This window comes from Hirundo rustica, chromosome 1, assembly GCF_015227805.2.
Source record: "Hirundo rustica isolate bHirRus1 chromosome 1, bHirRus1.pri.v3, whole genome shotgun sequence".
Classification (NCBI taxonomy): domain Eukaryota; kingdom Metazoa; phylum Chordata; class Aves; order Passeriformes; family Hirundinidae; genus Hirundo; species Hirundo rustica.
The window spans coordinates 50,633,947-50,659,065 of NC_053450.1; the positions used below are offsets into that span (position 1 = coordinate 50,633,947).

A 25,119-nucleotide genomic window follows, 5' to 3' on the forward strand; every position below is an offset into this window, starting at 1 on the left:
GCTACAAAGATGTCACCCTATGATAATGATGAAATTAATTCATCATTTTCCTCTGGTTTTCCCAGCCAGCTATCTTTTAGTCACTCAGTGAAAAATCTAACTACATTTCAAGACCAACACAATGGTATGCATGGTCAGTCACGATGAAACAGCTGTGGCACAGCCTGAAATGAAAACAAGTTTTAAAATCACAACATAGAAATAGTGCCACAAAGTCACTCCAGTATTACAAAACACACCAATAGAGGACATGTGTTCCAACAACAATGGTACCACCACTTAAAGGCAGATTTTTTCCTAAGTACAGTCTTGTGTGGTATCACTGTCAGGCACCATAGAAAAGACAAAGCTAATGTTTTTCAGTGTACTTCTGTTTCTCTTTCCTATGCAAAGAGCAATGTCCAAATACAGGGAATACATTCTAAAAAACCAAGTCTCATTGCAGTAATCACACTGCCTGGTGAATGAATGGTGAAATGCAAGTTTGCTCATATATGGCGCATTTCTGCAGGTTCTGCAGCCCCTGCAAGGGTCTTCTATTTTTGATACACTTTCTCAAAAACTTGTTGAGAAATGCCTTCTTCCCTTACCTCTACCTTAGCTGCACATATAAGTCTATTCAAGACTTGTGTTACTTGTTGGTGTCAGAGACTGTTTTCCAATGTGATACTACTAGTATAAAATGAAACCTGAGTAAAAGAATTTGGATTTTTTTCAGGAGCCATGTGGTTGCATGGGGCAGAAACCTGTTAGCTTTAATGTTTGATGCACATCCCTCTAGCTCAGCATATGGATCAGGGGGGACTTCCTCAGAATGATGACAGCCCAGAGGAAAAATCTATCTATTTGAACATATTTTTCATCACAGCCTTGCATTGGGTAAGTGAGAACTAGTTTTAATGCGAGCTGGTGAGTCCAACATCTGTCCGACACCGAAGACGTGGGCACAGCCTTAATGAATTGACATTTACATTGAGACATTTGCCATGGCACGACTTCCAAAAGGCATGCACAGAGATACTTGTCCCCTAGCCTGACACCATCAAATCTCACTGGCAGACCTAATTAAAACTAAACATGACATCTCACGTAGAGTCTATTTTTCCCACCTTCAGCTCAGTTTTCAAGATGACTGTCGGGTTTCTTAACCCACAGACAGACACAACTTGGTTATCATTGCAGCTTTTTAAAATAAGGAGCATCAGTTTGGAGAGATATAAGATTTTCTACTAACTTCTTTTGCTCTGAGATTTTGTTTGATTTAAAAAAAAAAATAAAAAGAGCAAACCAGGATACCAATACTTTTCCAGGAAAGAATAAATAAAATTGTTAACTTAGAATATCCCATCCTAAACTTCACAGCTTTTCTCCAATATTCTGAGAAAATACTTAGGCCTTAATTCTATGTTATGTAAAATTTTCAGTAACAAAGCCTGTAACATATTTAAAACAGTAATCCACTTAGTTGCTGTTTTTTGGATTTCTTTGCATCTGAGAAAAAGCTATCAAGTGACTTCTGCCAATCCCTTTCTTTCTGCTCCAAATGTGCCTCAAGACAGTGTGTATATCTGCAGAATACAGGGAAGGCAGTGGCATCCCTCCTGGTAGATGTTGCCCATTGAGCTGTACACAGATTTTTCATTTCCAGTGAAGGCAATTAACAGAACACAAAAGACTGCCTTGAATTCTGTAACACACATGCACAGCTCCTACAAAATGCCCCAGGGACATGGTTGCAGGCTCTTTCAAGATCCGAGCTGCAAATTTATCTCAATTCTTGAAAGGAACTGCTGCAGCAAAAAAAAACCAGCTCACAATAATTTGACCTTTACAGAAAATGCAGTTCTCTCCACAGGGCAGAATTCTTTGGTTCCATATTCATTTTCCAAGGATGCTTGCTAACCTCAAAAATGTTAAAATCCATTAGTCCTACTCTGAAGAGTGAAGAAAACAATAGCAATTATTTATTCAGAAAAAAAAGAACCCTAAAAATCAGACAACCAACACAAGGCTAATAAGTGACTCTCCCAAGTCACAGTAAGAATGACCATGTTTTATTCATAACTTAGCCTTCTGATGATTAGAGGAACTACTTGATCATGGGAGAATGTTTCCAGAAGAATTGCTGTCCTCCCTGTCAACTGCAACAACCACACTTCAGGAAAGAGACAAGCTGCTGTCTCCCCATTATCATCAACCTGATTAGGTTTCCAATGCAGCTAAATAATTGCTTGAAAGTCCTTTTCAGCATAGAAATTAGTTAAGATAGCATGGTTGGCCTTATTAAACTGGAAAAAGTAGCTGAATCACATGAAACTTGACCACTCTGTGGACAGCTTCTAAAATCCTCCCACATCACCTATCCATTCAGAACTTTCCTCAAGGATAGCATTATTTAGTCAACATGGAAGTTGATGTCCAACTTCTTCAAATCTATAGGATAAATTATGGTATGGTTACAAGATATATTTACACTTATTTCATGAGTCACCTTCCCTCATGTTGACACATGATTCATCCCACAAAATTCCTGTCTCAAAAACACAAGAAAAAATAAATCAGGGATTCCATGCAGATCCAAGTACTATGCCACAGGAGAGATATGGCCAGCGAAACAACTAAAGCACATACCTTGGCATGATGGAGATCTACTCCATACATTGATAGTTTTTTGGCATTCTCCAGGAAATGCATCTCAGCCTCTGCAGGTGTCATTCCCCTGTGGAAAAGTAACCAGTTCAAGCATAAACATTAAGGAAACAGAATCCAAAAGAAAATCCAGCAGCTGGAAAACATTTTCAGCCTGTCAGAACTATAGCCATACCTCTTAGGAAGCTGGGTACCTACCAGAGCCACAGCTCGAGTGCAGACCCTGTTAACCCACAGGCTGCAACAAAGACACACGGAGGACTCTTGCCCGAAAAATATTAAGTACATCACTGCAGAATTTAACATCTCCTGATGCACCAAGATGGTACCTGAGGCAGGCTAGAGCTCACACCGACACCCTCTGCTTACCTGTGGCTCTTGTGCAGCTCGATCACTTTGTCCTCCAGCTCTTTAGTGTGGTTTGGCGCAAAGCGGAATTCGCTGATGTAGTCGCTGCCGTACTCATCCGGGTCGTAGTCGCCAAGCTCCGACTGCACGGTGTAGGAGCCCAGCAGGGCCAGCGTGACGAACGAGCAGGGCAGCCGACCCGAAACGATGTCATCTCGCAGCTGCAAGCAGAGGTAGTACCTGCAAGGGAGCCCCAAAGCAGTTCAGACAGGGCTCCTCCACCGCTGTCCCCAGGGAAACACCGCCCGAGCACTGGAAAGAGGCCTCGGCTCCAATAGGAACAAGGACAATAATAATTTTGTAAAAAAAAAAAAAAAAATACAAAACCCAAACCCCCAAAACACCAAGCTCTCGCCTAATTTATCAGTAGGAACACCTAATTTATCTTTACACAGCAGCATGGAGATCTCTTAATAAAATAGGTTATTACTTTGTTTAGTGACCTAAATGAAGAAATACCCATTAAACATACTAGGTTTCTATCATAAATCACTAACATATAAAATTACCTGATAATTCTATAAGGAGAAAACAATAATAAAAACCCTCATATACTGTTCATTTAAGTATAGCTGAACTCCAAGTCGTTCAAAAAGCATAAGCTGTCTCTTGAGCAACATGTTCTTCCTCAAAAATACATTTAAACAATAAATGCTGTTAAAACCACAGCAATGTGCAGTGCAAGGTTTCACCAGATAGGGGAAAACAGAGAAAAAAAAAAAGTAAAAAGTATTGGTTTGGTGGCAAAGGCAGAGTTCCCAGGGGAAATTTAAGAGTCTGAAGAGGAATAAAGCAATCCTTTCCTTTGGAAGTTCTCTGTTCAATTGTGAACTCTTGGCACACTGTCTTTCTGCAAAGTACCTACCACAGGGGACCCTGATCTAGGCCAAAGGCTTCATGCTACCTTAAAAGCAACAAGTAGTCCATAAAGTGTTGAAGGTTAAAAATATTCAAAGGTTGAAAAATTTTGCAACAGGCTGGGGAACAGTTTGATGATGGCACAAAAATTCATCATGGCTTAAAGTCTCTGTGCCTCCTTCCAAGGAGAAAATCAGGTGAGGTTTTGCTTTGTTGTTGTTGTGGTTGCAATATGAATACAAAACCAGAGAGGAGAGGTGTGGAGTGCAGAGCTGAGTGACTTGAAGAGCAGGGAGCAGCTATTCATTACCACCATATTCATGATTCCATGTACATCAATTGCTTATTTTGTCAAATGCATGTTTATTCTCATCTATCCTGGTTTCAGCAGGGAAAGAGCTCATTTTTTCCTAAGTAGCTGGTACAGTGCTCTGTTTTGCATTCAGTATGGTCATGAAACCACAACATTATCTCACTTCTTTCCTTTCATAGTCATGATTTTACTGACAGTAATAACTTGGTACCACTGGCAAAAATGGGCATCAGGCATCTTTGTGAAAATTAAAATCAACCCTAAGGAATATATTCTAAGGAATATACATACTGAAAAAAATAGTTCATAACACAGGGGTTAGACACTGTTCCACTGTCTCTTCGCTCAAAGCATTGCATATTTTCCATAAACTCATATGAAAAAGAAAGACAGTGGAAATATAAAGCATTTCTTTTCTTGGATAATTATAGTATAAGTTCTACCAGGAACAGCATTTAAGTCACTTCTAAAAAGGTATTTAATGTTTCAAACACCTGGTAATATCTTCAGATAGCTGGGCAGGGTCTGGAGGGTAGAATTTCACGTTAAATGCAAACTGCCAAGCACCACCTGGAAAAGAACACAGACTGATTGAAAGTATACTGCAAGTACAGAGATGCTCATGCCGTTCAACCACCAGCAAACTAAAAAAATATCCCGGACAAGCAATTAATAAGAACACATTTTAGAATATTTTTCCCACGTCATACTGAAGATACTGTATTAGATCAGATTTTACAGCTCTTTTCTTATTTAGTAGGATTACCACTGAAGTGAGGACTCTGAGTGTGCAGTAATTTATTACTAACACTAAAAAACCTCTTCAGTCTGAGAACAAGGTTTATTGAAAGTAAGCACCACACAGTCTGTACAAGCTTTAAAAACCAATAACCCAAAACACAGAGGCACTGGAAATACCACAAGCCAGAGTACGAATGGGCTCTGGAGCAGTGCTGAGGTCTTGCTGCCCAAAGCAGCTCACAGCATCCTCGCAGAGTGCTGCCTCAGCACATAGCTCCTTTCTGCAGCAGACATAAATTATTGTGCAGACAAAACTGCAAGGACAAACAGAGAGTATGACTGCAAAAGTACATAACACCAGGGAATTCTTATTTAATTATTTCACTAAATTTAGTTGACCCATGGGGTGGATACTGGTTTCTCTCTCCAGAGTTGGCAAAATTATTTCTGGAGTGTTAGCTTTAAATGTTGTAAAAAAAAAATAGTATCAAGATTTAAAAAAAAAAAAAAAGAGTTGAACCTGGTGTATAAATATAGAAGTTATTCTGAAAAAAAGGGTTAGCTTGCACTAGCATGTGACTTGAACACAAATGAAAAGCAATAATAAAACCCCAAAACACACTGTTCTTAAAAACAACAAGGAAATTTTATCCCATAGGGAGGCCCCATCCGCTTTGGTCTTCCACACGTCTAATCTCACATGTTCAAGGTCAGGCTGGATGGGGCTTGGAGCAACCTGGTTTAGTGGGAGTTTCCCTGCCTAGGGAACAGGGGTTGAAATTAGGTTATCTTTAAGGTCCCATCCAATCCAAATAATTCAATGATTCTAAGAATGTGCAAGAAGTTTGATGTTCACGATCAGGACTTCAGCTCTTAGCAAGACTTGTGGAGTCCTTCATTCTAGGGAGTTTTTCATTTTCTTGGGCCATAAAAGGCGGTGAGAGGAAGACTTGGCTGGCAGCAAGGATGGGGCATGGTCCCACCAGAGAGCAGACCAGCCCCAAGGTGGGAGTGCAGCCAGAGGTGACACCTGGTTTCACAACAGAAGAAAAGGACGATAGCCTGTAAACCTATTCCTTGTCACACACACAAAAAAATCAAAACTCAGACCTATGATAAAGCCTATCATAATAGCACAGATGGTTAAGATAGAGGAGTAAGCAGTCTTCACCCCATATTTACAGGGTTGGAATAAAACCTAACATTGTGCAAGTTAGGGGGTTACAACTAACGGGGTGAGAAGCAAGGGCCTTTCTCAACCACTGGGATGAAGTCCCAGCAGTGTGGTCTGTGTGTTGTACAACTCAACCAGCATTTAGCAGGACTATATATATATTTGTTTTGGAAAGCATGGGTAACAGCACTACTTTTCCACTGTTGGCCTGTTCCACTTCTGGGATGAACTGTACAGAGAAAGCAAATTATTACGGTCACTTTCTGCAAATACAACTATCCACTGCCTCAAGTTCAGGATGAGACTCTTCTGCCCTGATTAATTTCCTGCTGTCACAACCCTTCATTGTCTATTTAATGGCTTGGGTACATATTAAATGCATTTCAAATACGAGTTGGGGAGCTGAGCTGCTTTACTTGCATTGACCATCTGTGTAACCTAACTCATCGTGGCCTAAAGCACCTTCCCCTCCAGATCCATTCCTTCATGAGATTTTAAAAGGGCAAATGTTCATTACTTTGTACCGCAGATCACCTACTTGCAATGAAAATAATACTGGAGGAAAAGGGAAGTTGCTCATAATACGTGGGGAAATTTTCTCACCGGTGTAAATTAACCCTTTTAATTCTGGAGAGGGAAGGGATTTATCTGCCAGGCCTGACCCAACAAACGTGAACTACCAGATACATTTGTCTGTGTAAGCACAAGTGCTAGAAGAGGTCAATTACAAAATGTGCAAAGAAAAAAATACTGAGGCTTTTCTGCCCACAGAAGTCATACACATAAACATTTTGTCAATTTTTAAAAGTGAGAGGAAGTAAAAGAACACAAGTCAAGTTTTGAGCCCAGCAGTCTCAAAAACATTTTCCTTTGAGAGGTTTTTGAATTTCTAATGTAGAAGGAGCCTAGTTGTAACAACTGAGCTTTTAAAAATATGCACGTGAATCAGAAAATTGACTGAATGGTCATTTTAGGAGCAAAGATTAATCTTTTGAAATGAAGAAAGGAAAGGTATTTTAGATAGAGTACTATTTTGTATCAGTGAATTATTTCATTATGGGGCATGAGCAGTGTTTCTGGATATGATATAAACATCAGTAATGCAAGAAATAATTCATATACATGGCCTAGTCCCTAAGATTACATTGCTTAATGTCAAACTTCAGGATTTTGCATCTCTTCAAATGTCAAGTTGTTTTCAGCAATGCAAGTTCATGGTTTGCAAGCATCAGTAATGCCTCACCATCATCATGGGGTAAAAAATCTAAAGGATGTATATAATTCCTTTGCTAAAGACTTGGGACAGGATACAAAAGATGAGTGTGAAATATGCTTTGTCCCCATGGGGGCACATGTAGAAGGGGACAATGATAACAAACTTACTTCGGATCTGCTTCTTGATTTCCTTGGCAGGGTCCAACCAATTCTGCAAAGAAAATGTTTCCTTTTTTCAATTTGAATTAGAAAACACAATAAACATTATTTTTAAAACAGTGTTATGAGTCAAAGCTATAATATGTGAAGCTCTGCCATCCCTTTCTCCTTGGAGTAGCAGTAGGCAGGGCTAACACTAATTTTCAAGATGTGGCCATGGGAAGAAACAGGATTTTTTTTAACCTTCAAAGACTCTGAGGGCCTCAGTGATTTGAAATAAAAGAATCAAAAACAGGAATTGGTAAAATGAACCCACAGAGATCTTTTTGCAGAGTATCTTCTGGGAAAACTAACTTTCTACAAGCTTATTATAAAGAGGTGGTTTTGATATTTTTTTTTTCTCCAGTCCTGGAAAGGCTGAAAAGACTTGCTAGAGTGATAAACAAGTGCAGAGTACAGCACTACCCTGTTTGTAATGCAGCATGGGCACAAAGGGCTCTCCAGGGAAAACCAGAGGTAGAACCACAACACCTCTGCCCCCATCCACCCTGCAGAGCCCAGTGACTATGCAAGACAAAACCCCTGCTGAGGAGGTGGACAATTATCCCAGTGATGTGTTAGTACTCCATGGATGCCAGGGAGCAGGTGAAATTCCTCTGGAGGAGGCACACAGCAGCTTGGGGTCTCAGTGCCTCTGCTGTCTTGGCCTCTAAGAGAATCAAATTAATATTTAAAATGCGTCACAGACCAGAACAAAAAGTTCCCTTTCCCCAGGAAAGTTCCACTCTCTCCAAAGAAAGATCAACAAATGTATTAGCGAGACAATAAAACACTAAAGAGATATCAAACAAGCAGAACACAACAATCCCTCTCCAACAAAAACAACCAGTTTGCAGCTGTCCAAACCTGCCCTGTGGTGCAAAACAAGAGCCTGAAGATCTCCAGCTATTGCTGAGCACAAAAGCACACTATGCACCACGAAATTAAAGACACATTAGGATTTCTGTTTACAAAGATGACACGGGATGTGGGCACTTATGTTGTCTGGCTGGAAGTTATGTGCCAGAGGATGGAAGTGAATTTCTAAGTAATTGACATTAAAAATATGCATGTTATTGATAAATAAAAGTGACAGCAGGCAGTTTTTCTTTTAACTGTTAAGCTCTGTAAAGTAACTGGTGACCTATAATTGTTTAGTGCTTCCAAACCACATGTTAATAATGAATCCATGATTCTCTTTCCTGCTGGAAAGCATACCTATCTGAAAATGCACTAAGACTTCTGCCTAGCTTTTCTCAAAACTCAAAACTGAGCACATGCTAAGGCATTATCTTGCACTGGCATGGACCAAGTATCTCCTTAAGTGATTTTCTGAATTAGAAACAGAGAAGTCTGTAAAGAAAGGGGGAAAAAGAAACAAAAAGACTGTTTTCTTTCATATCATATATATTTGAAACAAAAGGAAACCTAGAAAACACAACTGTCATTCCCACAAGACATAAACAGCTAAAAAAGTAGTTGTAGCTCCAGCTCCAACAAGGGAGACCTTTCAGGCCATGCACAGTACAAAATATCTGGTGAGCTCTGCTGAGCTACTGTGCATATTGTTAAGAAGTTTTGTATTGGTTTCTGTCAAAATATTTATATTAAAATGCCAAAATAATGTAATTTAAATTATTCTTTGATACTCTCTCTTTCACTGTACCATGTCCCAAATAATGTAGGTACACATCACCTGCACATTAGATCATCTTTGGCACTTGTAATGTACAGCTTGTTTCATACTGATGTTGGGAGGCAGGATAGCAGAATCTGATCCACTATTGCTACCAGCTGCTTCTGAAGACTAATGTCTTTAGTCAAATCAACAATAATGCTAAGATAAAGTCAAGGCTTAGACCCTTTCCCTTATCTTAACAGTTAGCAGAGCAGTCAGTCATCTCCTGCCTGTGTCCCAACCACTATTATTAAGCTATATTTTAGCATTATGTGTTTTGCAGTGTATCTATGAGTATAAATCTGACTTTCATCTATGACAATAAAGGAATAAATCATACTAGAAAGAGCAACAGCTATATGATTAATATCCTTCATGTCATAAATAGCTGAAAGAAAGGGAACCCAGGGAAACACAGGAGATGCTCTTGAGAAGTAGAGTCACAAAAAACAATTGCTCAAACTGTGTCTATGAGACTTGGCAAGGAAGATAAGACCAACTCCTGGATTGTTTGCAGCTGTCTGGGCAGTGTCTCAGGGAGTTCTGATGTTCACATGCCAAAGACCACTCGCAGTTTTGTGGGTTACCTTTTGGTTTTCTGTGTCTCTGTATGTTAATCCAAAGTAGTCTTTTTCCAAAAGGTTCAGATGTTCGCACACTTTGTCGAATAGCACTTGACCTCTAGAACGTTTCTGTGGGAAATGGACAGGGAAAAAAAAAAAAAAAAAAAAGACGCTTAAGTTTGCAATATAAAGTAATATAAGCATTAAAATTACTCCTTTTCTGTCAAACCAGTAACCTCAAAATTATTCAAATCAATGCATCCATCTTTCCAACCTATTGACCTGGAGCTTTAGAGAAATCTGCTGAATGGGGCAAATCCTCTTTTCCTAAAACCTCAAGCCTTCTTGCAGAGTTAAGTAAGTCATACATATCATGTTTCAACTTCCAGTAGGTAAATCTATTCTGTCTTTCAGAAACTGCAACTTCAAGAGCATGATGAGGTCATACCTCTGCAAACTGAAGCAATTCTTTGTGAGCAAGTAGCAAAAAATAGCAGTACAAAATATTCATGGTCATGGGCTATCAGAGTTGTGACTGTGGGTGCAATCCACTGGAGGAAAAACCAAACATGGACATACTTTTTGCTTTGGTAACAGTGTGGACTGATTTCAGGATTTCATTTTTGTCTAATACACAGGGAAATGTGTTTGTGTCATCTATGGAAATCCTGGAAAGAGTGTAGTATCTGACTGGGAATGCAGCTGGATAAAAAACCCCAGCTTTTCAGTGCCCCACTAACCTTTTTCACTGCTGGCATGTCAGATGAGAAGACTTCTCACTGTCAACACCCAGAGCCCTTAGCAGAAGCTTCGTAGTATCTATCATATTGGACAGTAAAAATTCTGGTTATCCTGGTTCCCAGTGTTGTATGTGAAATTGAGAAAAAGATTCTCCAGAAAGCCAAACAGACAGAAACATACTCTTTATAACCTACACATGCCAACTTTGATATGCATTAACGACGATAAACAATTCAAAATCATTTGGGCCATATTCATCACTGTGTTTCATCGCTGCCTGCTTCCCAAAGTGCAACTCAGCTAAAGGAAAAAAATCTCCCCACTTTATTCTGACCACATGCATACATAAATATTTTAGTTGATGTCAGTGCAGCATTTTCATCTGTAGCATACACATGACTAGAGGCAGACTGAAAAGACACTACTTGCTTCAAAGGCAATGCAGGCAGTTGACACAGAGGAGGAGAGAATGCCACCTCCAAATTTACGTGCCTTTGCCAATGGAGTTGCACCCAGACCGCGTTGCCAGCCCAGCAGTCTTGGCTGGGAGAGGGCAGTTCAAAATCCAAGCTGACACAGCGATGCCAACAAACCCATAGAGCCCAACGATGGCCTCGAACTGTTTTAGAAGTTGTAAGCAAGCCAAGAGAAAAAAGAGGAAAGAACCAAGGGTTGCTGCCTAATACCCAGTGAAAACATCACAAGAAATGATGGAGGGAGTTGTGAAGCGTAATCTGTGTTACATTTGGTATTTTTACTGGCATTCAAATGGTATATTGGAAAGGACGCTGGAAAACATCCTTTACATTTTTATCAATGGAGAAAGCATGGCCTAAAAAATATTAACCAGCGGAGGAAAATAAACCAGGCCCAGAAGTGCATTACAAGTGTATTCCTGTAACTTCATTTACTGTGCCTTCCAGCATTATTTGAGCAAACAGCCCTAGAGCCTTGTTCTGCATGTCACATGCTTTCCACCCTGTAAGTAGGAAGCATAAATATGCCCCAGCCCCTTTTTCATGTCAAACAAATGTTTAGTTAATTCTTCACGCCCTGAACTTGAAAGTAGGTAACAAGAGGTTGGTGGTTTTATACTTGGTGTTCTCTGCAGAGAAAGAGGCAGATAAAAAAGATCTTAATGCTGCTGCATGGAGAGGAACCAACTCAGAAACTTCAAGCCAAAATGGTCACACTTCTGCTACAAGCAAGCAATGCTGCATTTTTCCTGCTCTTCTACTTGATAACAAACTAAGTAGTCATACCAAATAGAGAAAAACAAGCAGGTTAGCTCTAGAGGACACCAGCTTTGAAAAACATTATGTCTGTGCCAGTGCACCATTTACATGTATTTGGATTGTGGCACTTCAGTGCTCTCTTGATTTTAAGAGTCACTCAAGGCCAACACAGAAGCTGTTTTATGTGGCCAATCCACAATCTACACAGATGTCTGTTTTGAGAAAGAGTAGCTAGCAGCTGCAAGGTATGGTGTTTTAACAGGGAATTACAGGAAACCGTTGTGCAGGACTGTGCTCTAATAAAAACCAAATGCCCAGAAAACCCCCAGTGCTCAGTATTTCTTGTTTGGCTACACACTGCAAGCGAGCAATCTGGAACAATTTTCATGACAATATAACCTCCTCTTCCTCCTGTGTGAAGCTGCCCAGGTTGTACTTAGCAATTTTCCACAAAATTCCTGCTGCATCAGGATATGGGAAAACCCTGCTGGTGGTGCAAAAGGACATGAGAAACACAAAATGTACCTGACAGCCCTTCCTGGCCAGGGTCTTCTCTTCATCATCACAAGGCAAGAAGTGGTGATGGCTGGGGGAAGGCCTTACCAAGGCCACTTCTCTTCCTACAGAAATGGCCATTGATGCCTTAAGTTTTAGCTTTCATGTTTTCAGATTCTGTGCTGCCTAGGGGTGTAGTTCTGAGCCTCACATGAAGTGCTAGTAAGCTTGCTTCACGGAGCAGGTAGACAAAACAAATCCTTTTCCTGCTGAGGACCAAGGACAACCATTACAAGTTTTCAGACACAAAAGCGTAAGCAATGGTGGACTGAAGAGAGAAAACAAGGAGGATGGGACTTCATAATCTGAAGCTGTAATTGGACAATTAAACCCCAATATGCTAATGGACCAAAACTTATAAAAGTGTGAGACCTCATGACTGGCAATCCATTTTTTGTGACCATTATTTGTCCACCTCGAGTGTAGCCCTGGCCAGGCTCTTGTACTGTGTGAGGTGTATTCTAGAGGCCTTTCAATAAATACCTACTTTACTCTCTAGCTCTGTCCAGTCTCTGTTCCAAGTCAGCCTTCCCAAGGCATCACTAATACAAGAGAAATCCTCATGCACCTGCACATAGGCAGCAGTGCCACTTTGTACCTGTGTGTTGTGAGCAGGCACGCTGTTTCTAAAGCATGATCGCACAGAAACACAGTGAAGGGAAGCTACTGCGTAAATTCATGGGAAATTAAGAGGTTCAATTAGAAATATATAATTACAGCAATTAAACAGACCTCTTTTTCCCTTGTTAATCGTTTTTATTTTACTGCATGCCCAAATAACCATGCCATGAAAGGCAAGGATATCATTGCTTTGGCAGGGAGAGAATGGGAGGAGGAAAGAAAGGTCAGCTTTCAAGTTCATATAGCCTTAATCCATCCTAAAACCTTTGCTTTCCATTATTTTGGAATGACAAGTCTAAGACGATGAAAGACTGACAGTCTGCTGGTTACTGTGGATCACAGGTTAATGCTAAAAATGCCAATTCTCAGCAGTCCAAAAAATATGGATCAAAAAATAAATTAAAAAAGAAGACTTGGTGCTACAAAATACTGACTCTGTAAACAAAAAAGAAAAATTTTGAAAGGTAAATCTGGCAAGAGTATCCACTAGAAATATTCTTAGATATTTTTCAGGCAGGAGTGGGATGAAACTAAATGTGCAGATGTGAAAAAAGACGCTTTGCTCAAGCTCTGGGAAATCAAGTAAACAGAAGGAATACAACTCACAGATTAAACAGCATAAATGAACACAAAGGTCTGGCAGCAAAAAACATTACATTTTTTTTCACAGCCTCATCCCTGCAGGTCTACAAAGGCCAGGGCTCTCTCTTGAAGCTGGAATGGGAATAAACAGCCTCCTGGTGAAGTTCCCGGTGAAAGGAGCCAGCAGCAGAAAACTTGGCAAGCCAGTGCCTGCCAGCAATTCTCACACACAAGGAGAAACAGCCTCTCTTCTCACCAGCTTCTCCTCAGTTTTGAAGCTGAGTTTCTCCCTCCTTGGGATGCTGAAGGTCACAAAATTGTCCCCTAATTGGCTTCTGCACCATTCTCAAATCTTTCCACATCATCTTCTTCAGGCCATATCCCTCCATCATACCCCCATCGCCTTACAAGATGACCAGACCAAGATTGTGTGAACACAGAGTGAAGAGCTCAAAAATTCAAGTACTTCCACCTTTGCTCTGCCTGGATAACAAGATTATTATCAAGTCAATTATAGCAAACATTTGGGTACAACATTTGGTATTTCTTAATGCAGAACAATAATAAGAATGTTTTCCTTTATTATGATTAAACCCATAAGCTGTAAAGCACTTCTAATAAGCAAACATTATCAAAGTGAAAAATTGCAAGCCTTCGTTTTCACTTGAGCCACAAAATATGTGCTGTATGGTAATCACAGAACCACTGATTGGCTGAGGCTGGAGGGCACCTTTGGAGATTGCCTAGTCCACCCTCCCTTCTCCAGAAGCACTACCTAAAGCAGATTGGTCAGGATCACGCCCACTTGGGTTTTGAATATGTCCATGGATGGAGACTCCGCAGGCTGTGTGGGCCACCCCCATAGTGAATTATTTTTTTCTACTGTTTAAATGGAAATTCACTCTCTTTCACTTTGTGCCCCTTGTCCCTTGTTGCGGCAAATGTGTGCCTCTGACCACATTCTGGCTCTGTCTTCTTCACCCCTCCCATCAGATGTTTATACACATTGCTAAGACCCCCCTGCACCTTCTTTTCTCCAGGCTGAACAGCTCCAGCTCTCAGCCTTTCCTCAAAAAAGACACACTCCAGGGCTTTCATCATATCTGTGGCCCGTTGCTGAACTCCTGTGTGTTCATGTTTCCCTTGTACCGGGGAACCCAAGATCAGACTCGGCACTTCAAGACTGAGTAAAGGATAAGGATAACCTCCCGCAACCTGCTGGTAACATTGCCTGGAACATCACTGACTTCTGTTCACCTTTTTGCCCATCAGGACCCCCGAGTAATAAAAATCCTGTATTGCACCAACCGAGCAACCAAAGCCATATGTTATTGTACTGTGCTAAGCAACGAGGGAAATGACACAGAAGATGAGCGGCCAACAATGTAATACAAATATATGATACAAACATCCTTGTCCTTCAGGTGCTACTAAGACTCCAGAAAATTCCTTTGGGATCAGTAAAATATAGGGAAGAGATCAAGAAGATTTCAAATGTTGCATGCCGGATGGTGCTTCCTAGGCTGGAAGCCAGTTGTGTCAGAGGAAAATTTATCAGATTCAGATCTGCCACCTCCAAGGGACAAATTTTATTTCTCTGAAAGGCTGTAGGCTTGGCTGCCCCATGCCAAGAAGCACCACCTCTCCAAAAGGTGTTCAAGCTGCTGTGGCTCCTGGTTTGGTAAACCTGCCCTGTCCCTGAAACACGGTCATTTGCAGTCTTCCTGCAGGCCATTTTGGCACCCACCCTGATAAAGCAGCCTGAGCCTCTTCAGATGCACCTCACCCTGAATGACCCACTTTCCCTTGTTGGGTAACCTCCAGCCTACAGGACCAGCCATCTTTCCTTGCTCTGTGCCAGCTAGAGCCATCCATGCTGAGGACCTGTCAGTACTCAGGCTTCTTTCAGACAGAATTCAACCCTCTGTCTGACAGATTTCTCACTGGAGCGGCAATGCCATTCTGGGACTGGTAGCTCAACACAGCTGAGGAGCCCCTGTTCTCAGAGGGTTTCAAGGCATTGGCCAGGCAATGCCACAGCTGGCATGACTGCATCTGCTCACTGCCCTGGCCACTGCCCTGCTCATGTCAGGGGCCTCTCCAGTCGCTTTGAACCAGCACAGCCGTGATACTGGGATCCCTGTGCACCTCCCCAGGGGCTAAGGGGTTCAGTGTCTGATTACAGGGTAGTGTTGGTCTACTCTCAAGGCTCGATTTTTGTTCACCAGCAGTTTACCCTCCTCTCACTGAGAGGGAAACAGGATAAGGAGCTGATGAGCAGCAAGCAGCCCTTTCTGCTTCCTAGAAATTAAAACTATTGAAGCCTCCAAAGTGATGCACTTTGGGGTGGTTCTACTTTGGCATTCAACATTGCAGTCTCCTGTGGGCGCAGAATGCTGAGCAAGGGCTGCTTGCAGCATGGAATTAATTACAAGAGATCACATTCAGACCAAATTTTGCAGTGCTAGGGAAAACACAAAGTGAGAACAGAGTTCCACAGCCAAACATCTATAACAGGATTCACTTTTGCCACCAATAACCGTCAACTCCACTGCACAGTAACTGCAAGGTCAGGACAGCCCGACGAACTGATACTTCACTTCCCTTTCTGATCAGTCAAGGAGCACAGCAAGATGAAAATATATCGAAGCTACGGACCTGGATTTTGAAAGGGCAGAGTTTGCATGTAACTTTCTGCACAAATACATATGCAAATGACCTTTCTGCTTTCCTGGGAAAATGTGTCAAGCTGCTAGTGAGCAATGTCACACTAGCGCTAGCCTGGCATCCAACTCTATACAATTACTGTAATAACTCTGGTTAGGCAGGATCACTGGAATAAGCACAAACAGATCAGTGTCATGAAATCCCAGCATGAATAACTGGACTCGAACTGATGTTGAGGTTATCTGGTTCACATTCCTAATCAGCATTTGCACTTTCCAATGGATTTCAACAATGCACTGTGCAAATGTGTGGGCTGGCTCTAGCCTTGCATGCTGTAATGTATTTTGGCATGTGGCTGTACTAACCTCTTCATTTCCCCCTCTTCCTTCTGGCGGGGAAGAATTAGCTAATATTTATTTATTTATTTATTTATTTATTTATTTTTAAAGTCCAGTGTTTCAAATTTCTTTGATAAAAAATATTTCAATTATGTGCAGACCACTGATTTTATTTCATTTTACTGTTTCAATTTAAATTACTTTTTGCAATTTAATTTGGTTGATACTTTCATTTTCTACACCGCATGGGCTGTGTGGTAGTTTCCTATGTGCAAACACAAGCAAAACACCTGCAAAAGTTAAAATGTACATGGCAACAAATAAGTAGCATACACAAGGGGAAGCTTCTTCATCCCCACATTGCAGCTACTGCAATTATTCTTGCAACACAAACAAGTGAAAATGATTAAATGGTTGTTGGGAATACTTTGTACTCACCACAGAGAGAACTCTCTTAACAAAATTTCCCCAGCTGAGTCTCTGAGTCGCTGAATTCCAGCCTCCTGACAAACAATTTCTCATTTGTTCCTCATGAACTACCCAATTTACACAAAATATATGCCGAATCCCAGAAAAAAAACAAAAACAATATTTCTGCAAATATTCACTACTTGCAAGCTAAAGTGACCAAGCCTGCAAGATCAGTTTTGTATCGAGAACCCCATTTCTGGGGGAGGGATATGAACATCACGCATATGTCATAAATTAATATGCATAGGCAAGTATGCATATAATTCAGTGCATACAATAAATGCATACAAACAGATGTGAATTTGTAAGTGGATGTTCACTGCCGTTCCAAATGTAGAGAAGCTTGTGGCCACATCGTGTGTTTCTCCATCTACAGAAAGTCAATCAGAGATTCTAAACTCACACTGTTGTTCTGGTAAGGAGCACATTTTTATCTGTGAATGAAATAATAATATGAAATAATGATATGTTTATCATGACATTTCCCATGTTTTTCCTGAAAAGATTTTGAGCTGTTCAAGAACCAAAGAGCTGAACTGAGAAATTCTAGAAGCTGATCACTGTACTTTAGGCCAGAAAATTTCCAAACACGGAGAACATGTTTTTTGAACATCTTGATTGAAGCCAACAGAAAGAAATAGCAATTTTTTTTTCTCAAGGAAGATAAATGGAAAAAATCATTCCAAAGAAGTTTAACCTCGTTTCACTTCTACTCGTTTGTAATTTGCATTTTCAGATTATTTACTCTTTCCCTGTTTATACTTCTCCACAGCTTCTCTCCACAGGCAAAAGAAGATGAAGCAGAAAGGTGACAAGAGAGAAAACAAAATCACTGAATTTCTTCAAACCTATAGTTTCTCAACTGAATTTCCCAGCAAGAAGCTAAGTGAGGAGAGACCAGAAAACAGAAAAACAGGACAGAGAATCTTTCCTGGAGTCTTAACTGGCTGAAAATCAGCAAGTTTTCCTCTGGTTTACTGAAGTAAGTATCACATGTGCAATGTGTAGGATAAAAACATCTGTGAGCATAACATGACTTAACCACTGGAATTTAGGCCTCTAAATCCCCTGCTGTGCTTGCTGAAAATGGCACTGGCAGTTCCAGAAGCATCATCAACAGTTAATTCATCTGAAAGCTTGGTGTGTTGCAAGTCATGTTCTAGACATTCCACAAAACATTTTCAAGTAATTTCTGCTATGGAAAAAAACCTTCGCTGAAGTTAGCAGTGTAACACTGTACGCTTAAGAAAAAAGGTAGGATATACAGTGACAAAGCAAACAACAAATACCCTACTCCCTTCTTCCACACAGACCAACAAAAAAGAAAAGCTTAAAAATAAAGGAATTTCACTCATATGGTCTTTTTATTCCAACTCCTTCGTTTATTGCAGAAAAAGAATCTGCAGATGCAAAGTATTATAAACCAATGACTTGAGTTGGAAGTATCCTTAAAGATCATCTAGTTCCACACCCCACTGCCATAAGGAGGGGCACCTTTCACTAAACAAGGTTGCTCAAAGTCCCATCCAGCCTGGTCTTGAACACTTCCAGAGATGGGGCATCCACAACTAGTCTGGGCAACCAGTGTCTCAGCACCTTCACAGTAAAGGATTTCCTCCTAACATCCAATCTAAATATTCCCTCTTTTAGTTTAAAACAGTTTCCCTTTGTTCTATCACTATTTGTCTGAGTAAAACATCTCTTTTCCTCTTTTCTGTAAGCCCCCTTTAACTATTGGAAGTCCACAATAAGGTGTCTCTGGATCCTTCTCCAGGCTGAACAACCACAACCCTCTCAGGCCTGTCTTTACAAGAGAGGTGCTCCAGCCCTCTGAGAAACTTTTGTCACCCTCCCCTGGATGAGGAGGAGACATAAATGTTCAAAATATAACATGTAATCATTATTAATAAACATTCATAAATGTATCCCTAGGATGGACAGATGGACAGCTCTCATCCAGTTTGTAAGCAGCTGGCCAGCAAGCGTAGGAGATATTGAACATGACATTTTTCCAGCCTTTCAGGATGCAAAGGGTAAAAAAGACACACTCCAAGAGAAGAAAATGTTCAAAGCAAAATACACTCATTTTTTGGTTCTCAAAAATTTTCCATACTTCAGTGGTAAACTGTATTTGGATATGTGCCAAGTCAAAATTCTAGATAATATCTACTGAATAAAATATTTCGCCAAAAGTGGGAAGAACTAAGAATTAGGCAATTTCAGAAAGATTTTGCTAAATAAAAGCTACATTTTAAAAGATTTTTTTTTCCATTACGAAGGTACTTCATGTACAGAAACGCTTTTCCTGAAAACTGCGTATCAGTATAAGCTCTCCAACTGTTCTATTTCTTTATTAACTTCTTTATGTGTGAACCTTCATAAAACATCCCAGTAGGTGACTGATACAGACTAATAGTTTGAAATAAAACCTGCAATAATATTTTGCATATCTGTCTCTGCCTTTTAATTTAGAACACTATCTTATACTGCTCTGCACATATGAATGAACGCCACATAAGGAAAAAAGGTAGATGAGAAAGTATTTTAACATACAGGCATGACTGATCATTTTCTTTATTTGCCCCTTTATGGTAGTACTATAATTCAGCATTTTATTGATATTTATTGCAACACACCATATTGAAATGTATTACCATTCCTGAAAATAACCCTTTCTGTCAACCGCTAACCAGGCATTTAGATAAACAGATGAATACGTAACACCGCCTATGCAACAGTTACATACCTGCAGCAAATGTCAATGACATTGTATAATATGACATAGTTTTTATCAGGGGCAACCTTCTTTAATGCCATTTGAGCTTGCAATCCTAAACAGACAGCGCTAAGCTGAAAAAACCCAGAGGACCGCTAAATCCCAGTAAGAAGATTGGTGACCTAGTCCCGATTCTGGCATCAAACCAAATTAGGGTTTTTGCCTTCTACATCAGCAGCAGAGATCACACCAGCACTGGCACCACACAAGCTCTAAGACTATCGATGGGTGCTCCACGCAGTTTGCAACCTAGGGAAAAGAGTGAACACTCCGTTCATGACAATGCAACCGTGCTGGGGGCACTCAAGAAAAAATAAACACTCTGGAACATGTTTTTGTATGTGGAAGTGTGAGAGCCATGTCTGCCTGGGCACAATGGCTACAGAAACACCTGTCAAGTGTGATGATTATCAAATGCATCCCAAGCGCACCAACAGAATGCATAGCGTATAAACTGATGTCTGCTACCAGCTTACGAGCACTACTCTCCGATAAATGAATATAAAAACAGTGGACACAATTTCTCAATTAGAAATTCTGTTCTCAGCACATTTATTAGCATCACATATTTGCTAAATCATGACATAAAATAATAAACAATATTCCATTTATGAAGGCTTTTCAGCAGAGAAAGCAACCCCCTCACGCAGCTTTCTTGAGAGCACAGATTGTTTGGGCTTGGATTTTAGCTAGACACGCAGCTGATCCATTGGCTTAATGCCTCCTGATTGCCCTACAGCCTCCTGCAAGACACTCTGAAGTAACTCAGGCGGGTCTCTTGGGATTCACTACAGCAGCTGAAGCTTTCCAGTGGCGGCTATAAATATTTTCCTTAGTCTACCTATACTTGGACAAGCACAGCAAATACACATCTCTCCTCATCTCACGTGCTAACTATCGGTGCACAAGCCTAGTACCAACACAGCAAGGGGAACCAATCACTACCTGAAATATAAATAGTATTGGCATATATCAACAAAAACAACCATAAATAGTTTGTTTATTTTCAGCTGAAAAAAGCTCTACTGTCAACATAGTCCGATTTAGAGAGTAATCTTGCCATATGAATTTAAAAGCTACAGAGCTCTCTCTGACCTACATTGCCGGCCCAGAGAGGAAAAAAAAAAAAAAAAAAAAAAAATGCACTGCAGAGAAAGATGCTCTTGAGGCAGAAGAGGGAGCAAGCTGATCATGCCTTTAGATTTGGGGTACTTTAGATGGTATTGCACCATCAGAGCTGGGGTTTTCATGAAAACTATCATATCCTGTTCTCAAGCTACATCCAAGCTTTATCCACTTCAGATCAAAACCATTTCTGCCAGAGTGAGATAAACCATGAGAGACAGACCTTGACGCTTATCAACACTTTGCTTTGCAAGCAGATATTTCACCACCCAGTCCTGTCTATGATATTCTGTTCACTGTATCAACAAACAAGGATAAGAAAACACAAAAGCAGCCCAGTGCTGCACAGGGCTCAGCTGGGAAAAAGAAAAAAAAATCACCCATATGAGGCATTAAGATGTTCTTTGACATGCTAATATATTAGCGGGATGATAATAAGGATTTACTCAGTTTGGGTCTGGAAATGGCAATTTTGAGTGTAAATATGGGGACAGCACCTATAAATTGGAGAAATTAAAAAAAAATAAATAGAAAGAGAGCTGATGAATTTACAGCTCGGTTGGGACTGGAACAAGCAGCAGGCACTTCAGTGACACAGAAACAGAGCAGAAAACACAACAAAATGCAGGGAGGTTTGGAAGGAGCGTGACTGGGCAGCGCCATGAAAATCATCAACTTCTGTGTTGGTTGGGCATGAGGTAGAGGGGGGAATGTACCCATTGTACAGAAACACCAGAAGGCTTTGAGTGTCCATTTGGAAAAGGGAAAAGACAAAGCCTTTCATCCACACTTCTTGGTTTATATTCCAAGAGTCATTAAAAATACATGCAGAGGTTGGGTGCTGGCTGCACAAGGCACACTGGTAAGAAGGTGAAGGCTCTCTGGGGCAAAGACCATCCCAGACAATAAGCCTGAAGAAGACAAACGAGGGGACTGATGCAGTCTTACCCTGGTGAGGCCATCAGCAAGGATGGTGACAAAGACAAGACTCCTGGAGCCAACAGACCTCTATCAGTCTGGGGTGAAAGGCAGGTGGAAGATCATCCTCTCCTGGGCTCTTGCAAACAGATTAACCAGCAATGAACCGTGCAGCACCTCAGTTTGAGTGTGCATGACCAAACAGAGTTTTTTTAAAAACTTTGCCAGATGGAGAACAAGCTCCCGCTGCCTGGCTCGTGTCCAACTGGTGCCCCAAGGGGTGGGAACTGGAGGCAGTATTTCAGTAGAAAGTTTTCAGCTAACCATTTATTCCCAAAAATATGCAGTTTCAGAGCAGCTGAAAGTATTTGTCAATGTAGGTGGACCCCTCACAATAGTTTTAAATATTATGAAAAATGGCTGGCACCTCCAAGGTATCAAAATAAGTGTTTTTGCCTGATAAACTCAACTTTTCACCACACAAATAACTTTCAGAAACTATTAACAAAAGGCAATAGTTAAGAGGATCAGATGTAGATAATGTAGATGTGGAGAAAATGTGTACTTTTTTTTTTTTTAAAGCTTCTGGCATTTGATTGTGACCATGTCTTCTGCTGTGCAAAAATATTCACTTGGTACCTCTAAAGGAGTGACTTAGTTTTAATTCTTGGTTCCTCATTCAGTCTCTAAAATACTTGCATATTAACTGGAGAAAACATCTGTCTAATAATTTAGGTGACTCCCTACCAAGGTTATAAGAGACCTTCTCCCGGAATACCACACAGCCCAGATGTTCCCAGCCACAAGAAGCTATGGAGGACCTGAGCCTCCCCTGGCAAGGCAGAAATGCTCTAACCCCACTCCCTCAGCATTATGGTGTTTCCAAAAGGCTTAGCTCAACCTGACTTGTTTCAATTTAGATTTCTTTAGCTTCAGTGAAATAAGAATAAGAATCATAATTACTGAAAGGGAGACCATACATTTTTATTTTTGTTTTAATTACCAAACTGAAGAAAAAAACCCTTTCTCTGCTCAGCCTCACAGTTGATCATTATGAGCTGGATAACATTGGTGCTGATTTCCAGATCACTGCTCTTCTTGAATTAACAAGTATTTTAACTCATAAAAAGCTGCCCATGGTATTTGAAAAAAGCAAGTCAGAAGAATTGTATATTAACTTTATTCAGCTGAAACATATTCAGACAATACTCATACTCCTACTGACATGTGTCAGGTAACATAGATCTTAAGTGAATCCCCTGGCTAATCCAAGTCAGCCCTAATTAGAGGGTCTGGGGACAAAAAAGATGCTGTGTAACAGCGATGATGCCTTTCAACCCAGTCACTTTTACTGAAATATATCCTGGGGAAGGAACAAAACCCAAAACAAAGGTCTTCATATTAAATTAAATGAAATGTAAGCAATGAGTAGGTCAAAAGGAAAAGACTTATTTAAAAAAGTCCCTCTTGCATTCAGTAATCAGTTTGGCATGTAAAGCCATTTGCAAGAGACTGTGTGGAATTCATTAAACAATTAAAATGTGCAGGGGGTAACCGAAACTGTATCCTTTAGAATGCAGAGCGCATCTTATTACAGGGTTTCCTTCCTGACCTTAAAACCTACCTCAAAACCGATGAGAAATTTGATGTTATTAAACTCTCCATGCAAAAGCGGCATGCAGGTCCACACAGGGAAACTCCCAGGGAAGAGTTAGCTTGGGCGCTCTGTGGGGAGGGGGACCACAGGGCCATGCATTCCCCCTCTATCATACAGAAACACAGGAGGAATTTTCCTCCAGAGGGAATCCTGCAGGTCAGGAAAAGCAGTGCAGGCAGCCACCCCTCTCATTTCTGGCAGAGGTGGCAGTGCAGAAATAATTCCGCTTGTTCTGAACTCTTTAAGTCTTTCCTAAGACAATCTTCAATGACTTATTTTTAAGGAAGCATCCTGTATTCTCACTTTTTTAACAAGAAAAGAAGAAATTAATGCAAAATGAGATACTTCAACTATCAGAGAATCCATTTATTTCACATCCATTTCATCTTCAAAAAGTGTTATGAGCCCATACTTGTGTAGGGCAGAAAGGGACCAGTTCACTCCAGTCTGCTTTGGTCCATGTTACAAATCCCGGCTTCAAATGCATGAAAAGAAAACTTCTTGCTATTTCAACTCAAGCATGCTACTCTGATGTCACCTGATGTAGGGAAACCCATCAAGAAAGTGGGGTCTCCACCAGAGAGAAAGTCACCAGAGGTTCATTACAAAGGCATAAGCACGGGACACTGAACTACTGCCCAGATTGCAGTGGCAGCATAACTGAAAAAAATGGAGATAAAGAACACCCATACACAGTGTATTTTTACCAGTCCCTTCCCACCTCAGCTGACCCCCACTGACACAGAAGTGGGGTTAACAGTAATGCTTTGCGAGATGTTGTTTCTCCATGTGCTGTGCAGCTTATCTGGATCCTACGTCAAGTTGCTGTTTGATGTAGGGCTGCAGAGATGCCACAGACAGGCTGCCATGGAAACATTTATTTTCATTCACTGGTGGCCTGCATGATAAGAAAGTCTGAGTGGTACAGGAATGACGAAAGAGTATAAATTACCAATGGCCTCAGACAGCTGCGCTTTTCAAAATTAAATCTAATTATTTTACCATTTATCTAGATAGATTATGTTACAGTTTTCTGCCCTCACATTGTGAGGGACAGCGTGTACATGTTTAGAGCAGAAACAAAGACAGATTCAAACTTGTTTTAGGAAGACACTTAAAATCAGGCTATGTGTAATGGAGAGCATGACAGCTTGTTCCACTTGCATCTTTTAATTAAAATGCAGTGGTCTAGGTAACAAAAAATTGAGATGGGGCAGATAAGGACAAGATGGGAAAGAAATCCTAGAAAAAAATATATAATTGTACTACAGCATTTGAAAACTCCTAATTAGAGCTGAAGAAACCCAGAAATAAGTTATTTTTGCTTGTTTTATTGAATCTTAGGAAAAACTTGAACTAGCGTGCTCATTGCCTTTTTTAAGGTTATCTGAAATTAATTTGCAGTCTTGTATCTTGCTTTTTCCTTAGCTCTTCAAACTAATAAATGCAAAGCATAGGTTAGCTTGCTTGAAAGAGAAATCTTTAGCTACCGCTTTGAAGTGCAGTTCTGGCCACAGCTCTGGCCTTGGACGCTTTGACAATCGACATTTCTGAGCCTGATGCTAGCTGAGGGACCACAGTGAACAACCCAAGGAGAACCACAGCCAGCAGGGGTGGACATCTAGGTGCAAACCAC

General features: G+C 40.6%; 1 protein-coding gene across 40 annotated transcripts in view; it reads right to left on the bottom strand.

Annotated features, from left to right (window-relative positions):
* The window catches only part of EPB41L3 (erythrocyte membrane protein band 4.1 like 3), a 144,507-nt gene that overhangs the window by 32,001 nt on the left and 87,387 nt on the right, over positions 1-25,119 (bottom strand). For all 40 annotated transcript variants that reach the window (XM_040072267.1, XM_040072285.1, XM_040072277.1 and 37 more), the window contains exons 4-8: positions 9,822-9,926; positions 7,527-7,569; positions 4,723-4,798; positions 3,019-3,237; positions 2,632-2,719 (exon numbers count right to left, since the gene is read on the bottom strand). In XM_040072267.1, the coding sequence (XP_039928201.1) occupies positions 2,632-2,719; positions 3,019-3,237; positions 4,723-4,798; positions 7,527-7,569; positions 9,822-9,926 (531 nt within the window). The remainder of the gene's footprint in view (positions 1-2,631; positions 2,720-3,018; positions 3,238-4,722; positions 4,799-7,526; positions 7,570-9,821; positions 9,927-25,119) is intronic.